The 21,218-nt window shown below is 34.3% G+C and overlaps 1 protein-coding gene across 9 annotated transcripts; it reads left to right on the forward strand.

Moving 5' to 3' along the window:
- The first annotated feature begins 1,909 nt into the window (after nucleotides 1-1,909).
- Nucleotides 1,910-8,859, forward strand: LOC133316151 (uncharacterized). 9 transcript variants are annotated; one of them, XM_061517867.1, is made up of 7 exons: nucleotides 1,910-2,073; nucleotides 2,676-2,762; nucleotides 3,956-4,162; nucleotides 5,475-5,939; nucleotides 6,624-6,767; nucleotides 7,273-7,691; nucleotides 8,123-8,859. In XM_061517867.1, the coding sequence occupies exons 3-7, from the start codon at nucleotides 3,997-3,999 to the stop codon at nucleotides 8,735-8,737; spliced, it is 1,809 nt and encodes a 602-aa protein (XP_061373851.1). In that variant the 5' UTR covers nucleotides 1,910-2,073; nucleotides 2,676-2,762; nucleotides 3,956-3,996; the 3' UTR covers nucleotides 8,738-8,859. The 9 variants fall into 9 exon arrangements, with proteins under 9 accessions (XP_061373851.1, XP_061373853.1, XP_061373849.1 ...); XM_061517869.1 differs by having other exon boundaries at nucleotides 3,968-4,162; XM_061517865.1 differs by having other exon boundaries at nucleotides 3,991-4,162.
- Nucleotides 8,860-21,218: the final 12,359 nt, after the last annotated feature.

Genomic DNA, 21,218 nt, shown 5'->3' on the forward strand with positions numbered 1-21,218 from the left:
TTTTTAGTGATGAAATTTTATTCATCAATATACTCTACATATCTTGGGTCAAGTTTTCCCACAAGTAATTGCAAGATTAATTCGTTGCTGAAGTTTATGTTCAACTAACTCTGTCCTATTAGAGTTTTTATGTAAATTAATTATTGTTTCATTCAAATGTTAATATTCTAGCTAGCCTTTAGAAATTTTTTATTTATTATTGTAAAAAATTTATATTATTATTGTCAAATTATAGAAAAATTTAGCTACTTAAAATTTTTTAGTCTTTTAATGAATTTTTAATAATTTATTAACATACCATTAAATGTATCAAAAAGAAATTAACTTATCATTAACTAAACATCTTTGATTATATAATAAGAAATGGTATATATGACCAAAAAATTATGACATTAAAATTAAGGATATTTATATATAATCATATATACTTTAATTAATTTTTTCTCCTCATTGGACATTTTTAACTCATTATTCTTGAATTTATAACAGTTGATTAATGTGTGGCTAATTAGCTAAATCCATGACTTGGTGGCGTGAAAATTCAGAGAAGCCATGCAAGCCAACATAAACCAATAATGTTCCCAATTTTAAGAAAATCAACACCTGTAGACCGCCTACCATGTCTGTTCCAAAGGAAGCAGCAGCCCATTTGTATTATTGTATTTCGATTTAACTTATGGAAACAAGTAAAATACATCATCCAAGTGAAGGAGGACAAATATTGCGGCTGGTGACTTTAGCCTCTCATTCATAAATTCAATCAATTTCCATTTTTATTTTAAAGATTATCATTTTAAGACAAGTATAATATACGTTGAAATTTCTTATTGTATAATTTTATTTAAAAAAATTCCTACATTCTTTATTAAAAAAAAAAAAAAGATTGAGATGATGAGTTGGTTCATGTATATATTTCAATTGTTCTCAACGTATATTTTATAACATGTATAAGGCCTCAATCAAGCACTAATTATCACGTAAAAAATATGTAAGAATCTAACATATTAATTTGTTTGAAAGTTGAGTATATGTCGTTTGTTGTTTTGCTTTTATATCCTCATTTTTTTTAACAGCAAAGGCCGTCTAATATTTTAATACTTGTTATATCAAATAATAGTAGCTCAGTTGGTAGCAAGGGAGCTGAATAAATAAAAACAAAAGGGTACCGGTTCGATTTTCACATGTCACTTTTGAAAGGAATTTAAGTATTTTTATCACCGATCCGCCCTGCTCTCCATATTAGTTTCATAGCTAACTTAAAGAGTCAAAGCTTGTGTGAATAGCAGAGAGAAGCCAACTAGCCTCAAAGAATAACTTTGTTTTTTTCACCAAATAATAATAATAATAACAAGTTTGTTCAAAAATTTTAAATATAAAATAAACTAATCCAAACACATATTATACACAAGAAGTTTCAAAAGAACTTTAATAATTGAATTATAGGTATTTATCTACTTCCGATATCTAAATTTAAACTTAATTCATAAGTGGAATAAGATTTAGAAAATAAAGTTACTTAATTCATAAAATGTACGGTTTAGTGAATAAATTAAGTACGTACAATACCATAAAATTAACAACTGCGTTAGTTTGTGACTTTATGGAAGCATTTTAGTTAATCACAGGCAGTGCGATGAATACAGTGTGCTACAGTCTCTGGTCATTGGTTTGATAAGTCCATTAATGCCTTCCACTTTTTGCTTTGTCTTATTATTATTTAGTCTTGGACGGTGGAAAACAGCTTAAAAGGTTTAAGGCCCACACATAAAGCGCCAAAACTGTAGTAAGTGTGGCTATAATAAACAATGACTATATAGTACATAATACATGCATGTTCTTTTTTTTTAGAATTATAATTCCACTGACTTATAAATTTAATTGATGTTTTACAATTGACTAAAAATGGGAATATATTTTTCTTTCGATATTTATAGTAATTACACATCCACTCAAGTTGACAGCCACACAAGACCTGAATTGCAATAGCCGCCTTTGCAGATATTCCAACCAGACGCACTTGGGTTTCCACCGTTTGTGGGAAGCAATCTCACTCTATTCATGAAGATTATTTAGGTAAACTCGTGTCTCTTTATCAGCTTTTTATTCTGTTCTCAGAATTTTTGAGTTAAATTCCATTAATTTTTCTCTCTCTCTTTCTCACTAATTCCATTCTCGCTTAGCTTCTAATACGAATTCCTTCCTTCCCTCTCCATTATTTGAGTTTATTTCACCGCCTTAATTCTCTATCTTCCCTCCCTCTTCGTCCTCCTTTTTGCTAGAAATGATTGAAATAACTCTTCAACAACCATTTGAAAATATGTTATTGCACATAGAGTTTCAGAATCATGCCGTTGATTTCAAAATCTAAGGCGGTATACTAAACAAGTCTTTCTCTTGCTTGGGGTGTGATCAGTATCTTCCCTAAATCTATCACATTATATATCATATACTATTTTGTGGCTGGTTATATATCTTATGCTTCTCTAGTTCGTAATCTCTCTTAATATAGCCATCCTCTATTCTATACAAGTTCTTGAGGTAAAACTATTACATAAAGAGCTGATTTCTGCCTTCCTCTTCAAATGTTTCTTAAAATCTATACCAGATTAATTATAATATATTCTAGTATATATTTTATTTTGGCCCGGATGATACACTGACTTTCAGTTAACCAGTCTTGGTAACAGGCAAGCATAGGGGAAGATCCTGTGCAGACTTGAAATATCTGGTTCGGAATAACTCATTGCGGATAAAATTTTGAGGTGTGTATCGCGTAGACTTGTAGTTTGTACCAGTCAATTGCCAAAAAAAAATAAAAAAAAAATCGATTATGTTTCATGAAAGAAAATGCTGGCTAACTGGGTGCATACACGTAGCATGTCTCTGTTGCAACTTGCAAGTTGATTTAATGATAGAATAAGACACAAGCATAGTGCACAGCCATTAAACGTTAATAAGCAAACGAAAAATCATTTTAATAACTTACCACATCAACACATGGTAACACCGCTCTTGATTTCATTTTCAAATATACGGATATATAATTGAGCTTAAATTTCTTTCATAAAATTATCTCGTATATATACATATAAAAATAAGGTTTATAATACATATAAAGATATGTACGTTTATGTTTTTTTTTTTTCTTTACATGATGACCCACAAAAATTTTATATATATATTGGAAAAATAATTTTATCTTCTATGACATAAAAAATATGAAACCCATAAAAATATTTGGGGTTAACGTAGGGTTCATATAAGAAAAAGAAAAAGAAAAAGAAGGAGAAAAACTAATCCTACATATTTTTATGAGAAATGTTACTCTCATATTACATTAGAGTAGTTTTCTTATGTTACATAAAGAAGCCACGTGGGGCTCATCATTAAAGGATAAAAAAAAAGTAGGTGAAATTTTCGAAGTGAGATAATTACCTAATGTAAAATGAGAGTAGTATTTTCCTATTTTTATACACGTAAAAGATACTTTTATCTCTTATATTAAAATTTAAACCCAATATAATTATATATATCCAATATTCTTGGAACGATAAAACTTTTGAAACACTGTTACGAAAATGCGAGGTATTTTTAATTCTTAAATTAAATAGGATGTTGTTAATATAATTCATAATTAAAATATTAATTAGTAAAATAAATATTATTAACTAATTAGACTATGCTGGATAACGTTAATAAGCAAACGAAAAATCAACCGTGGCTTCCATTAAACGCCCCAACGACGATGATTATTACACTCAAAGGATTCGGGGAGCTCTGAAAAATTAGTGAGAATCTGACTGTTGAAAAACATAAACGGTAAACATAAGCCTAAACGGAGTGAACGTAATTTCGCAATTGCTATTTTTTTGTTTTGTCGTTTTGCTTTTGGTGTTAAAATGTAATACTACGTAATTCTGAATACAACAACTTTGTTCATAATCAAAATACTCAGTCCGCAAAAAAGATTCGATTCTATGTTTGTTTTAGAGAAATATGGAGACTGAAAATGCGAACTCAGCAACATCACCATCACAAGGCCAGCAGGTTCAGATTGCTTCTGCTTCCCTTGAACTAACAACATCATCACCACAAGGCCATGTTCTTCAGATTGCTTCTGCACAATTTCCACGCCCTTCCCTTCACCTAATACAAGATAGAAGTACTCTCTCTCTCTCTCTCTCTCTCTCTCTCTCTCTCTCTCTCTCTCTCTCGTATATGTATTTAGTCATCATTCTTTTTTATTAAAAAATAAGTTTCATTTCACTAAACTTCTAATTTTCTACCAAAAATGATTTGTGTATATAATTAAATAACATGCAACATACAAAAAAGCATATGGGTACATTTTTTTTCCCTCTCTTTTATTCTTAGTGGGTCGTATTTATTTTTTGTGTGTTACATGAGAGAAAAACATATTTCTCTTTAAATAAATAAAATTTATACTGAAAAAATTCATATTTACTATGTTATTTCACATTTATAAAAATATTGATGCATCTTATGATAATATTATTATAATAAAAAAATAAAAATATATTATTGTTAAAATATACATAAGATAAATAATAATGATATCATCATTTAATCATTTATTTATTTTTGATTAGTTTAAGAAAGCTCTTATTACAAAAGTGGGCTATAGACGGTGGTGGAGTCAAGCAGTGGCAAGAAGGGCGATCGCCCCTCCAAAAGAAAACTTAGAGATCTTCAAATTTGATTAGATATGGATTTATTATAGTGTTATCCGGTCTAAATTAGCTTGAATTTTGTCTTTTTCGTACTCTCTCATAAATTTTTTTAGCTTTGTCAGTGGCTGTTGGGAAGCCCCCAAAGATGCTACATGAAAGTATATTCCATGATTTGAAATTAATTATTCTCTTTCATTTTTCGTAACTCTATCCATAGATTAAAAAATTAACCACGTGACAATAATAGTGGAAGTTCTTGTTGGTAGGGTCAGCAGAAAGTCAAGGTACTGTTGTAGGCTTCTAACTTATTGTAATTTTTCTTTTCTTAATAATTTGACCTTGGGTCGGTGAATAATTATTGTTATAATTTTTCTAAATTAAACTGACAAATACAGTATCAACGATCTAAACTAGCCTACAACCAAGGTAAATCGTCGTGTTTAATTTCTCTTCCCTTACTTTTTTTTGTTTTCGATTTAACATCTATTACTGCCCTGGTTAAATTTTTCACTCGCCAAAAGCTCAAACGATTTTTTTTTTTTTTTTTAAATATTCCAATCGGTTAGTTGCTTCGCAACTAATCCGATTCGGGACGGGTCCAGGATTAAAGCTTTAAACTCCTCCCAAAAATAGTATTTGGGAGATTCGAACACATACTCTCACCCCATCTGCTTAGCTCCCATACGCCAACTGAACTACCACAATGTGATTCTAAAACCATTTTTTGTGTAACAGTATTTATGCTCTATAAAGTTGAAATGATTTTCCACTCTAATTCTTCAGGGATATACTTGGACAAATGTGTACCCCTTTATAAGCTAGCACTGAACGGTGACTGGAATGAAGCCAAGCATATGATAGATGCAGACAATAGTCTACAGAACGCTGCTATAACAAAGGAATGCGGGACACTACTTCACGTAGCAGCAGGAGCAAACCATGTTCACTTTGTGGAGGAGCTTATTAAATTGCTGAACCCTCATGACCTTGAACTGCAAGACTACAATGGAAACACAGCGTTTTGCTTTGCTGCTGCAACTGGAAACCTGAAAATTGCTGCTATATTGATCGAGAAAAATGCATACCTACCACGTATCAGAGGTGGAGAAGAAATGACTCCTCTTTACATGGCTGTCTTGCAGGGAAGATTTGACATGGCTAGGTTTCTATATACTAAGACTACAGACATATTCGAAGAAGAGGACTGGAATACACTGTTCTTCGTTTGTATCAAGAATGGTTTATATGGTGAGTAAATTGCTTGGAATTTCTCCTTATGCAGTGAGTCCTTGATACTTGAAGATTGACACATGGTAGCAAGTAGCAACTTACACAAGGTTTAGTAAATAAGCATTAAAATGAGACATTAACGGTGAAAAGAATCCACTAGGATTAGCCTAGTGGTGTGGGGTGTGTGTTAGGTGTTTGTAGTATAGTGGTGTGTGTTCAATTCCCATGTAATACAAAAAAAAAAAAAAAGGCTGAACAAGAATAAGAGTGAGATTTGACCACAAAAACATTCATGATAACAGCAAGCTAACGGCTCAGTTAATGTATATCTGTTAGGCTATGTTTATGTTTTCGTGATAGAAGGTATTAGTGTAATAAAATATAGTAATTTGGTGAAGACATTTCATAATCAGTCATGATGAATCAATTAATGAATACAGGACATAATACTTCAAGCATATCTTAATCTATAAATTGTTTATTGTGTTGCAGTTTAAATTGTAGATTGCACACTAGATAAGTCTTTGATTTAAAGATGATGCATGTCCCCATTTTCTTCTATACGTGTACGTGTCATGTACATCCCAAAGTAATTCATCACAATAATAGCAACAGAAAAGAAAAGAAAAGAAAAATTAAAGTTCATATGCTGTTATCACTTATCAGCAATTGCACTCCTAGCAACTATTGGAAATTTTGCAGATTTAGCTTTGCAAATGTTACAAAAACAGTCAATGCTGGCGTTGGCCCGGAATGAGAACAATGAAACTGGCTTGCATGTCTTGGCTCGAAAGCCTTCTGATTGTCGAGGTCAATGGTATCTTCAAAACCAGGTCATAAGCTCTGGTAAGTCTTTACCGTTACTGTTATTTGGGAAACTAAGGAACTGAGTTCATGTTTCTTGTATACTGTTTTTTCACACACTAGCCATTGGCCTTAGCAAATTCTTCTAATTCTTGTTAATATAATGTTTAACTGTGGATAATCTCATAGATTCATAACTTTGAGGTAATTATATGCACTAGTGTCTTGAAATGTCGATTTACTCTTACTTTAAAAAATTAAAAAAATGAATAAATACTTATTCCTTAATCTCTAAATTGTTGAAGTGCTTTGAAATTCACCACACTTTCCTATTTTTCTGGGTTTTGTATTTCAGAGATTCCAAAGTGACCAAGCTCATATTTGTTTAGATTTTATATAACAGGGGACATCAAAACTTTTATCTTTAAGAATGTGTAATTAAAAAAAGAAAAAGATATTCATATTATTGATAGCTTCAACCAGAAAATTTACTTTTTGATCATTAGTTTCTCATCACATTACCAACTAGTCAAATTATGCATGATAGATATGAAGCAAACTCCATACCTCCAACTTGTTGGGTGTCTCTGGAGCATTCTTCTCAATCATGATTACACCGAAACAGAGATGAGCAGATTCATAAGTCAACCATCACAAATAACATTTGATGCTACAGAAGTTGGAAATTTTCACTTTTTGGCCGAGCTTATGAGGTCTTACCCTGATTTAATATGGGAAGTGGATGGCAGAAACCGAAGCATAATTCACATTGCTGTTCTGCATCGCCATTCAAGCATCTTCAGTCTAAGACATGAACTAGGCTCCATCAAAGATTTGATAGCAACTTTTGAGGATGATGAAGTAAACAATATATTGCATTGTGCTGCAAAATTAGCACCTCCATATCAGCTTAACTTAATTTCTGGAGCAGCTCTTCAAATGACACATGAATTACTATGGTTTGAGGTATTAATCCTACACAACTCCACAATATATATATGTCATATAAGATTACATGGTCTTGTATTTGTAATCAATCTTAAAGGTCACGGCTTCGAATCCGGAAAATAGCTTCTTTGCAATTATGCAAGAATAAGGTTGTATACAAGGATTGTCCTCACTCCACCCTCACTAGTCGGGGTTTAATGGAACAACAGCAAAACTATTCTTTTGTGACTAAAAGTTCATGGATTCGAATCTGTAAAACAGCCTCTTTGCAATTATGTAAAAGTAAGATTATGTATAAGAATTACCCTCTGCCCGTCCTCGCTAGTCCGTATTTAATGGAGAGCGGTGATATTTGTAATCAGTCTTACTTAACTGATGCATCATTCTATGATGTTAAAGCCATTATATTTACGTAGTATCACATACATTATTATATTTTAATGTGGCAGGAGGTGAAGAAACTAGTGCTGCCATCAGAAATAGAGAAGAAAAATTCTAATGGTAAAACTCCTCGTGAATTATTTGCCGAGGAACATAAAGAATTATTGGCAAAGGCAGAGTCTTGGACAAAGAGCACAGCAAATAATTGTATGCTTATTTCAACACTCATAGCCACTGGTGTGTTTACTGCGACATTTACCATACCCGGTGGCAACAATAAAAATACAGGAAATCCTAACTATATGCAGAAACCAGCATTCCTTATATTTGCAGTATCAGATGCAACTGCACTAATCTCATCTTCACTCTCCATTCTAATGTTCTTGTCTATCCTCATCTCAAGTTATTCAGTGGATGACCACTTCAAGTCACTGCCCTTCAAGTTGCTATTTGGATTGATAGCGCAATTCATCTCCATCACAAGCATGATGATAGCATTTAGTGTTTCCTTTTTCATAACATATTATCATGGTTTAATGTGGGTTCCAAATTTTATTTCTGTACTTGCATTTCTGCCAATACCTTTGTTCAATTTTCTTCTATTTCCACTTTGGGCAGATATTATCCACTCATCTTACTTTTGTATGTCTCTATTTCGGCCAAGAAAACAAATGCTTTACTAGAAAAGCAAAGGCCGTGTAAATTATAGATTTATGTAGCCTAATGTTGTGTAATTGTTCTCGATGTAATGACTAAACAAGTTGAAAACGACTAGATTCCTTTTTAACTCTTGGGGTGTGTTTGGTACAGGAGAAATTTTTTGGTGACCGGGAATCATGATTAATGGGAATTCAGTAGAAATTGAGTTTACTTGGAATCTTACGAAAGATGTGTTTGATTCGCCAAAATATTACCGGAAATACTGGGTAAAAATTACTGATTCCATATTTGGTTTAGAACGAAATATGACTTGGAATATGAGGTTATTTTACAAAAATAATCCCAAACTATTTTTACTTTTGTAATTGATAGATTGGGTCTAGATTTTTATGTGTATTGGGGTATTTTTGTCTCAAAATTTATTGTTGTGCTTTCCCTTTACTTGGTATTCTGATTGGTATTCCGAATTACCATATTATTTTTGGTAATCTGAATAGTGACTTTTCTTTATAAATCAAATTACCGGTAATCCTTGGATATCCGGGAATCGTAATTTATTCCTTCTACCAAACGTGGTAATTACATTTACTAAAGAAGGATTACCGGTAATCCTCTCCAAAAACTTGAACCAAACACCCCCTTGAGGTTGTTTGAAATACATTCCAAAATTTCCAACCCATTTGGTCCCATTCTTATTCCATTGATGATACTTCAATTCAACCGAAATTAGTGAAGTAGCTATTAGTCATTTAACAGAGGATACACACAAGTTATGACAACTCTCAAACAAGATAAAAAAAAAAAAAAACTGAAGGCTTTGTTGTATGATTGATTTAGTGAGATTAAGAGTGCCTATAGACTTTATTGTATAATTTTAGACTTTAATAATTCTGTTGTTGCTGCAGATCAAAAAATTTGCAGCAATATTTATTTTCACCAAAATCCGGATTCATATTCTAGAATTTTTTTCGCATCCTAAAGTAAATATCTTTGTTGTAACTTTTCCCTGCAGCAACAGTAGAAACGAGGAACTCATAGTTTTATTTTGATAATAGGCTCTTCCCATCCACAGATATAGACATGTTTGGTCTAATCACATTAAACCATGCAAAATTATTTATGATTATTTTTCCTAATTTTTGTATTTATGCAGATACGTATGAAAGGAGATGAGGTATTCTCAGCGCAGGTACTACTTCTTTTAATGTATAGACACGGGATGAAAAAAAAACACAGAAGGAAATACACTTTTCAATTATACTCTAGTACGATCTTTTGTTGGGTCCAATACTGATATTTCCCATGAATAATTAAAGAATTTTATTAATCTCATGTTAAAGGAAATAAGTTATCTCATGTCATAGAGATAAATTTGTAGGCTCTACCATCTAAAAAATAAAAAAGTAATAAAAGAAAAAGGTGGCACAATTATCGAAGAATGATGTGTAGGAGAAAAAATTATCACATATAACATAAAAGTAATTTTTCCCATAATTAAATAGCCCGCCCTTGTCTTAGGGAAAAAAAATCAAACAATTCCATTTTATATTGTAATTTTGATTATGTACATACAATGAGTAAAATATATAGTAATTCCACCGTTTTTTTGCAAGGGCAAGAGTATCACACGTGTCCTTTCTATTCGTACTTGACTTGTGTGGTGTTGAAAAGGAATGCCAATAGCTCATGTGCGTTCCCCTTTAACCTTGTGAAATTTCGTGATGCTTTAATTTATATGTCTAATTACAAGTTGGCTTGACTATCAAAAAGTTCATATTCAAGTTTGTGACATAAAGATAAGGGGGCCAAGTCTCAAATCCTTAGCAAATATTTTAAAACTGTGTATCAGCTAATTAGAAAAGAAGGGCCGTGCACAAAAAGTTTTCATAGAAATTTTTAGGCCGTGGCCTTTGGGCTAATAATGAAGTTTCGTAGCATTTCAAGTTTGTTTTGTATAAAAAGGGAAACGTCTGTATCATCTGCAGATTCGCTAGCATGATACAACAATAATGATACTTAAAATGTAATAAACAAACTTATCACCAAGCAGTGATTAACTCATAGTGGTCTCCAATTTGAGTTCATGTGAATATAATTATGTTAAAGCTGGTAGGGAGAGTTATCTGGTCCTATCCGACTCAAATCGGACTAGTCGAATAATTGATAAATCAATAAATAATATATATATATATATATATATATATATATATATATATATATATATATATCTTGGGTAATACTTCTCTTATGTTGCATAAGAGAAGTATTATCTCATGCTCAAACAAAAGTTAGAAGAGAGAAAAAAGTTGGAAGTGAGAGAAAAAAAAATCTTGTGAGACCCACTTGAAAAATGTGAGTGTAGGAGATAAAATTTTTTATGTAACATAAGAAAGTAATTCCCATATATCTTTTAACAGGACTTATAAATTTTATTACTTTAATCTATTTTCCTTTCTTTTTCTCCTATTCTTTTATTACTTTAACTTATGAATAAAGTTGCAATCATCCAAAAACACAAAGTAGCATAGTTTGGCCTAGATCTTAACTTTCCCCAAATAATAGGATCCTTTGTGCAGAAGTTTCCACATTCCTTTTTCTCCAAGAATCTATGTGATAAGACAAAAAAAAGGGAAAAATGCATGATAGAGTTTTGACTTCATTTTATTTTATAATAGTGTCAATACCTGATACCAAAACTAAAATTTCTCTTTCTCAAAATCACAACTTATATATCTGTCCTTAATTAATGGTGAATATAGTTTGCTTATTGGGTTTGTTATAAGTTTTTGTTTTTTTTTGTTTCTTTCTTTCTTTTCTTTTCCATTTTTTTTTTTGCATGTGGGGACGGGGTGATTGTTGGGAACTCAGTTTCCTCAAGCTCGGCTAAGCAGCCTTTTGCGGAAATCAATCAACAAGATCCTGAACTTCACCAAATTGGGTAGTGCAGCGGAAAACGAAAAACACAAACAAGAGAGAGAGAAGGAGAACACAAACAGATTTTAACGTGGGAAAACATTCTCCAATGAAGAAGTAAAAACCCACGGAACCTAGTTCAGATCAAACGTCCACTATGAAAATAATAGATACAAAGAATCAAAATACACCAATGTGGTGGTTAACTCAACCTTTCCAACAATGGTGATAATCAAACTACCCTAGAGATGTTTCACTCAAACTCTCTCTAGAGATCTCTCAAATACAAAGCTTAAAGTTTTGCTCACAAATCTGTCAAATAATTTTTTCTCAAATCTCTCTCTAATTCTAACCCAGCCTCCACCCACAAGTCCACAACTAATGAATATATAGAGGAGGTGAGATCTAGGGTTTAGAATTTTTAGAAAACCCCTCAATGGGCTTGGGCTTAGCATTGAAGGAGGAAAACCCAATAAATCTCCCCCTCCGACTTCAATGCGTCGGCTTCAGCATCAACCCAGCTCCTTTACAGCAAACTTCAAATTTTCTTGTTGGAACCGGCGTTGTCATTATGTTGGACTAATTTTGGTCAGTGTGCACTTTGACGAGTTCGAGCTCTCCACCTTCCACCACATCCCAGATCCAGTGATACCTCACATCAATGTGCTTAGTGCGGGAGTGATAGGTCGAATTCTTTGCAAGATGGATTGCGCTTTGATTGTTACAACCCAACTCGTACTTGTCTTGATCATGGCCGAGTTCAATGAGGAACTTCTTCATCCATAACATCTCTTTGCTTGCCTCAGTAGCGGCAATGTACTCAGCCTCAGTTGTCGATAGTGAAACACACTTCTGAAGTCTTGATTGCCAGGAGACAGATCCTCCGGCAAATATCATCACGTATCCCGTTGTCGAGTCGGAATCTCCCCCTAAATCAGAATCCGAATAGCCTTGCAACTCGACTTTTCCTTCTCCAATCGGAGGCAAAAGTTGGTCGTACCTCGGAGGTACTTGAAGATCCACTTAGCTGCTTCCCAGTGCTCTTTGCCGGGATTTGACAAATACCGGCTTACTATTCCAACAGCATATGCCAAGTCGGGTCTAGAGCAAACCATTGTGTATATCAAGCTTCCGACGACGGATTGGTGCAGGATCTTCAGCATCTCATCTTTGTCTTCATCAGATCTCAGACACTGCTTCTGGTTCAGCTTTATGTGTCCGGCTAAGGGGGTGCTCACTGTTTTGGCTTTGTCCATGCTGAATCTCTTCAGAATTTTCTCAATATACTTCTCTTGACTTAGCCACAGTAGCTTCTTTTGTCTATCTCGGATAATCTTGATTCCGAGAATCTGCTTTACAGGGCCGAGGTCCTTCGTTGCGAAGGACGAGCTCAATACCTTCTTCAGGGCGGCTATCCTCGATTTGTCTTTCCCTACAATAAGCATGTCGTCAACATATAACAACAAAATCAAAAAATCTCCGGCCTCATACCTCTTCACAAATACGCAGTGGTCGGCTTCTGTCTTCTCAAACTTGTGATCGGTCATGAGTGATTCAAACTTCTTGTACCACTGCCGAGGTGCTTGTTTCAAGCTATAAAGGCTCTTCTTCAACCGACATACCAAGTCATCTTGGTGTGGAGCACGGAACCCCTCAGGTTGCTCCATATATATTTCTTCTTCTAAGTCACCGTGAAGAAATATCTTCTTCACGTCCATTTGTTCTACCTCGAGGTCCATCGAAGCAGCCATGGCTAACACAGTTCAGATTGAGGTCATTTTCACCACAAGAGAAAAAATCTCCTCAAAATCTACACCTTTCTTCTGATTGCAGCCTTTCACTACAATCCGAGCTTTGTATCTATGCTTCTTCCCATTCTCTTCGTTCTTAATCTTGTAGACCCATTTATTTTTCAGAGCTTGTCTTCCTTCTGGCAACTCGGTCAGCTCATAAGTCTGATTCTCGTGCAAAGATTTCATCTCATCTTACATTGCCTTTTTCCATTCTTTTTTCTCTGAGCTCGTCACAGCCTCATCATAACTCTGAGGCTCACCATCTTCAGCAATGATGATGTATTCATCATATGGGTATCTTGTAGAGGTTCTTCTTTCTCGAGTTGGATATCTCAGCTGTTCTTTAGCTTGAGAACCCGGTTCATCATTCTCATCCTGGATCTCAACATCAACTCGGACCTCAGTATTAGCTTGTTGCTGGTCATCAATTTCTTCATTCTCTTGATTTTCTCCCCCTGCTTCAGCTCAGACAGGAGGAACAGGTTCTTCACGTTTGACAGTAACCCGGACTTTGGGCTTCGAGATGTCATGAATGTTCTCATCTTCATGAAAGATCACATCTCGTCTTCTCACTATCTTCTTATTGTTTGGATCGCAAAGTTGGAACCATAACTCACATCTCGGTGAACCAAGATAGATGCATTCTTTTGTCTTCGCATCAAGCTTTGGCCTTTCATCTTTAGGGATATGCACGAAATTTCGGTATCCAAAGACCTTTAATTGATTATAGGCCGTTTTTCGACCTGTCCAGAATTCTTCTGGAATTTCTCCTTCAAGTGGCCGTGATGGTGAGAGGTTGATCAAGCCAACAGCAGTTCTGACGGCTTCTCCCCAGAATGATTTCGGTAATCTGGCATTGGATAGCACACTTCGGACCTTCTCTTCAATAGTCATGTTCATCCTCTCAACAAGTCCATTCAACTCTGGAGTCTTGGGGGGCGTCTTCTCAAGTCGGATCCCGGCTGCTCTGCTGTAAGCATCAAAAGGGTCGCAATACTCACCACCATTGTCAGATCAGACCACCTTCAATTTCTTGCTAGTCTCCCTTTCAATCATAACATGTAATTCTTTAAAGGATTGGAGTACCTAGTCTTTAGACTTCAACAAATATACCCACACTTTGTGGGAGTGGTCATCAATGAAAGAAACAAAATACTGAGCTCCTCCAAGATGTCTCTCCGACATGGAGCAAACATCAGTATGGACGAGGTCAAGAATATACCTGTGTCTTCTGGGTTGATCCGATTTCACGAAAGAAACTTGGTGCTGCTTTCCAGCTAGGCAGTGCGTGCAACTCTCCAACGCTTGGCCTTTCAACCCGGTCAGTAATCCTTTCTTGTGTAGGATCTGGAGCCCTTTCACGCTCATGTGGCCGAGGTCCATCTCGGACAGAATTGGCTTCTCCGCCATTGATCTTTCCTTGCATCACGTACAAGGAGCCTTCCTTCTTACCTCGAGAAACAACCAAGTTTTCCTTGGCCAGCTTTCATCTAACACTATCGAAGTAGTTCACTAACCTGGCATCGTCAAGCTTGCCTACCGTGATTAGGTTCAATCGCATGTCAGGAACACGCCTTACATATTTTAGCACAAATCGGCACCCAACATCTGTGGTTAGGGTTACATCACTGACACCAAAAATCTTGTTGGTCACTTGATTTCCCATCTTCATGACTCCAAAATCACCAATTCAATAAGAAGAGAAAAATCCTTTATGTGGAGTAACGTGGAAGGAGGCACCGGAGTCAACAATCCAAGTGCAGTCATCATATGCAACATTCAAATAATTATCCTCACTAGGAGGAATATCTCGGCATCCAGGTTGGCAGCCACCGCAGTGGTGCTCTTGTCTTCCCTCTTCTTGGGAATAATCTGATCCGGCTTCACAGAGTCGTTCTTCTCGTCATTCTGCAAGGTCCAGCAATCTGGCTTCTTATGACCTATCTTTCCACAGTAGAAGCACTTCAACTCGTATTTCGGCTTTGACCGACCTCTGGACTTTCCTCTTCTATCACGATCTCGACCCTGGCTTTTGATTCTACCCCGGGAGTCAGATTTTCCTTTGTTCTCAGCAACGTTGGCCTCAGACGTGCTCGAAACACCTTGGTCTCTTCTTCTGGCTTCTTCGTTCAGGAGACTATCTTTTACGACATCCATCTTCAATTTTCCATCTGGAGTCGAATTACTTAAAGTCACCACCAGAATATCCCAGCTTTCTGGTAGCGAGCTCAACAGCAGCAAAACTTGCATCTCATCATCAACTTTCATCTCAGCCTTTGGTAGCTGATTCACAATACCTTTGTAGGTGTTGAGGTGTTCAATCATGCTCATGTCGTCCTTGTATTCCAGCGTCATAAGTCGGCGAACCAGGTGTGCTTTTTTCCTGGGAGTCTTCTTCTGAATCATGAACTCCAGCTTCGTCCACAACTCGTACGCGTTCGTGAACTCGGACACGTGCTCAAAGAGGCATTTGTATATATATTTTCTGATTGTAGCTACCGCCTTACGACTCTAAATCTCCCACTCCTTATCGGTCTTTCCTTCCGATCTCTCATCAAGGATAATGAGTATCCGAATACTCCACGTCTCCAGAAAGTATCTCAATACTTTCACTAAAATATTCGAATACTTCCACTATAGTATCCGAATACCACACAATATCTGAATACTTCACTATAGTATCCGAATATCATACAGCATCCGAATACTTTTCTTCCCAGAAAAGTATCCCAATACTCGATGATGAGTATCCAAATACCGCTTGATGAGTATTCGAATACTTCACGAAAAGTATTCGAATACTTATCAGACAGAATGCATAAACTCTTGCAGTTTCTGCATAATCACCATTTTAAGAGTTCTCTCACAATTTGGAGTCAATGACTCCACAAACAAAAGTTCATTAATACATTTTAAGCATAGATTATCAACCCTTAACTTGAATGATCAAAGTTCCCTCTTTTAATGACTCAAACAAGCTAAAATCATAAAATTTCAAAGGAAAAGCTCATGAGTTACCTCTAGTCTTAAGAACTCAAAAAAAGAGGTGGCTTGGAGCTTTAAATACCACTCCAAACTACTGCCAATGTAGAGCCATGAAAATGAGCAACAAGCTAGGTCCTTTCTACATCAAAATGGCTTCTTGAAGCTTCAAAGGTCAAGGGAATGGCTCCCTCACCAAGACCAAGAACTCAGCCCACAAACCTCACCAACTCAGAAGCTCACACTCAGCAATGAGTTGCCTCACTCCCTCACAAGGCTTGCTCTCACTCATCTATGCTATTTTGGGGAAGGAAGTGTGAAGAAAAGTGATCACTTGGTTGGTTTTCAAGAAAAATGCTCAAGTTTTGAAGAGGAGAGTAAAGTTCAGAATTAAGGAGCACGAGGGATCTTTACGTAGACAAATCAGTTGCCCTAGGTTATTGTGCCAAATTTTCTATTTATATGCGCATTAAGTTAATCCATCAGTATTAGTTATAATAGCTCTGCTAATCATTTTGATCTCAAACTTCATAATTTGAACTTAGTCATTTTTCTAGGATTTGTCATATTTTTATTATAATTTTCGCAGCACTTTGTCGGTACGCATTTTTACGTAGCCAGTATTAGTTCTAATGTCAGTTCTCATTGTTTTGACTCCAAACTTGATATATCAGTCCTAAATATTATTCTAGGAATATTCATACACTTATTATAATTTTTCGAGATACTTCGCCGGTACACACTTATATCGTGAAGCAGAATCGGTATCTGCACTTTTCGTCAGAAAAATGACTTTAAGCATTATTAAACCCTTACATTAATCATTTAAGTTCTCTTATAATTATTCAAGGTCAATTATGAAATTATTTCTTAAACTCATTTTAAATTATTAAAAATTCATAATTTATCGGTGCAGGTTCTTATACTCTCTTACTAGATTGGAACCTATAAATACCTCTCATCTTCTTTACTAAAAGGACACACAAATATATCACTATTTCATGAGTCGTTCCTCTATCAACTTGGAGAGTCATTGTAGTCATTCAGCACCATCCCTCATAGTTATACACTGCACCTAGAACCTCCTTACATAGCCTTGGTCTATACCATTGCTGTCAAGGACACTCCTATAACGATCATCATATCCCTTGGGGTTACGTACATGGCTCTCTTGCCTAAGTAACGGTTCAGTTACGAATTTAAGTCCCCAAATTTCCATGTTGTAACGATTCTATAAAAATTTATAAGCTTCATACTATTTAAATTTTAATCCAGTTTCAAAATGAAGTCATAGTATAATTTGAAAAGAAAATATTAATAAAACAAGTAGTCAGACTCTAGCGCGTAGAACTTGCGCAAAGAATATTCTGCGAACAAGTTTATAGTGCTTATATTTTGCACAAACAAGTAGTTGGTGGACCCTTTTGTCATTTAGGTGCTTGGGCATAACTCCACCCACTTGACTTGGTACACCGATGTTGGTCGCTCTGGTGGCTTGGGAATGAGGCAGGTTATAAGGCTGGTTTCGTTTCGTATTCATACAAATTTTAATATATATATATATAAATATAATAGGAACAAATTATATTTATAAACTTTTTTGTTTACAAACTACATTATCTTCTCTTGGAAGAACACTAAGTTACACTATGTTCTCCCAGGAGAAGACAGTGTAATTTGTAAAAATTTGTAAAAATAACTTTGTAAACAGATCTTTCCCCTACATTATAATGGGAAAGGATATTATAACAATCAATTAGTGTTACTACCAATGCTACTACCAATCAATTTCACCGTTAGATCGATTATGTTGATCCAACAGTTATATTTATTTCTATCTTTATATGGTTATGATTCCCCATATTTAAAACTTTATATTTATTTTCACCTTTGTATGTTTATGATTTCCATAATTAATGCTTTCATATTAAATATGGGGAATCATAACTATACAAACATGAAAATAAATATAACTGTTGGATCAACATGATCGATCTAATGGTGAAATTAATTGATAGTAACACTAATTGGTTGTTACAATATCTTACCCCTATTATAATATCAAAATAATTTTTAGAGTAAAGCCATTTTTGAGTCCCTAACAAAAACATGATTTTCACTTTCGTCCCTTACAAAAAAAAAATCAACTTTGGATCCTCTACAATTCCAGTTCTTTGAAAATATGGTTCCTTAGAAATTCAATGAAAATCCAATTTAGTCCCTAAAAAGGGACTAATTTGGATATTTTTTATTTTTTTTTGTAAGGGACGAGAGTAGGACCGTGTTTTTTTGGTAGATACCCAAAAGGGAGCTTTACTCTAATTTTTAATTTCTTACTTAAAATTATTGTGTGTTGGTGAGCTTTGTCGACTTGATAGGTTAAACAAAAAATATATTTTTTTCAAAAAAAAAATTAAACCAGACATATAATTTAACTTTCATCAATAAATGTTCTACATATAATATAAGCCTGTCCTATTAGGCTAAAGTCTAGCTTAAGCCCTTACTCTATTTGTACATGTGAAGAGATTAAGTGAAACCCACACAGTATCCATAGAGCCCCCCTCTCTATCAGCATTCATCACGTCCTCGACAGGCCCTACCATGGCTTAGCTTCCCAACTTGTCATTTCCCAATATTAATATGTAATTAACCGAAAACAATGTGTTCAGTTAAGCATAAGGCTGAAAAGAATGAATTTGCTAGGTTTATGACGCAATGCTGCTTAAGTAAAGAAGCTCTCTTTGCAGATTTGTATTCATCATTTATGACCAATGTTATTTTGTTGAAACTCGAAAAAGCCTAATTAAGGGTTTCAAAAGGACACGTATGGAGATATCATTTGCGGTGTTCAAATGTCGAAATTCCTAAACCATATGATGGACTAATCCATTTTGGTTTTCTATAATTATTTCATTGACCTCATTGACGTCTAAGAACGAGAGCACTTTTCCTTTTCTTACTCATGCATTCTACTTCCAAACTCTCGCTTCCTCGCAAGTTCATCAAAATCGTTAATTGTTTTTCTTTTTTTCTTTTGTCCTTTTTAACCATATTATGCTGCGTTTGCATATTAAAATATTGAATAAAGTTCAAGCAATATTTACTTGAGTCTAATATAATTAAAAGAGTGAATTGTTTACTTGTTGCTTAAATATTAGGATATCATCATTTAGTTTTTTTAAAGTCACCAAATCAAATTTTCAAAAACTAGATGTTATCATATTAATCCTTCAAAATATTTTGTTACTAAATCATTTTATACAAAATAGTTATTAAGTACATAAATGTCGTAAATGGGTGCATAACCACTGACACTATATAATAATGATAAAAAATGAATTTTTGTGTTTATAATTAGTTTTTTTATAACACTATATATGGATTTAATGTCTCTCATGTTTTATTTTTCTCTTTTTTCTTTACACATGGCTTTATATAGACTTCACATATTTTTATATATATGTAACAGATAATTTTATCTCCTACAATATATATATATATATATATATATATATATATATATATAGTATATTTGGTTAGAGGAATAGTTTATTTTGTAATTTTGACAAATTAATAATTATATGTGTGTGTTCACATTAATAGCTATTATTTCAAATGATTAATGTTGAATTTGGACCAAACAGTGAAATAGCCGATATCTAGATCAGGTTCAGGTTGTTCAATTGTTTACTTGACTGGCTGAATCAAATGACATCTTAAAAATAATTTAAATTTAAAACTATGAAACGTAAAAATATTTCTAAATTGTCAAAAAAAAATTAAAAGAAAAATTGAGTGATTGCTTGTTTCAACAAAACATAACTAAGTCTCAAATAAAAGACTCAATGAGTGTGATTCGGTTATACGAATACATTTTTAAAAAGGGGCAGAGAGCTTTAATTAAATGTGATTAAGTATTAATTTGAAATTAATCTCATAGTTGGGTCAAAAAATTAAATTTGAAATATCAGAGACTGACTCGTCTCTCAAAGAAATAATTAGGATTTATATACTTAAAAAAAAAATCTCAAATAAGTGTGTAATGCGTATGCCTAGATTAGTCAAACTGATTGATCCAATACAATTCTGACAACTACTACGATTTCAAATAATTGCTGTTTGAACTGTCTGTGGAAACAATCCCACAGCATTATGTGGAGAAGGAAAAAAGGGAACTCAATTTCGCGAACATTTCCGATTTGGTATTATATATATAAACTGCTTGCTTTTTCATTTCCTGAACTTCTTCAGTGTAAGCTGTTCTGGTACCTAAAATTTCCTTTTCTTCCTTCCTTCTTTGATCTTCTTCTTTTACTTGATTGTACTATATTTACTTCATTTGCGTTCTTCTATTAAGCCTATTTCATAATCTCTATTCTTTTGTTCCTTTCGTAACGTTACTGTAATCTATTATACTTCCTTTTGTTGACTTTACACAACATATGATTCTTTTGTACATCTGAAAGATGTCTTGCTGATGATTTGGGTGTTCATCTTTGTGGCAGGCAAGTGAAGGAGCAAAAGATTCTGTTAAAACTTGGAATTCAGGTATGGAGCTACTAATAATGAAAATTTTCAGGCGCACACATTAAAAAGATTAACTTTTCATGAAAGGATGGATTTTACGTTGCTGTTTTGCAGAGGGTGGGGAACAACAGTGCCCTGTCCCGAGTGAAAACAATGTCTCACTCATCAGGAAGTAAAGTCTACTACGTCACTGTTTGCTTTCTCATGTGTTTTGCATGGGCAAAGTGCATTACACAAGGAGATACGTGTAAAAAGCTGGGTTCGTTCGTATACACGAATGAATCCA

This window comes from Gastrolobium bilobum, unplaced genomic scaffold, assembly GCF_033153095.1.
Source record: "Gastrolobium bilobum isolate Gb01-03AN ecotype WA unplaced genomic scaffold, APGP_CSIRO_Gbil_v1 utg3177, whole genome shotgun sequence".
In the NCBI taxonomy this organism is placed as follows: Eukaryota; Viridiplantae; Streptophyta; class Magnoliopsida; order Fabales; family Fabaceae; genus Gastrolobium; species Gastrolobium bilobum.

Bases quoted from the DNA above. Each gene is read 5' to 3' on its own strand.
- LOC133316151 (XM_061517864.1), top strand. From the start codon at position 3,997: ATGGAGACTGAAAATGCGAACTCAGCAACATCACCATCACAAGGCCAG. The intron at 4,163-5,474 runs GTACTCTCTCTC...CTAATTCTTCAG, and splicing joins TCACCTAATACAAGATAGAA to GGATATACTTGGACAAATGT. The intron at 6,768-7,272 runs GTAAGTCTTTAC...TATGCATGATAG, and splicing joins AAACCAGGTCATAAGCTCTG to ATATGAAGCAAACTCCATAC.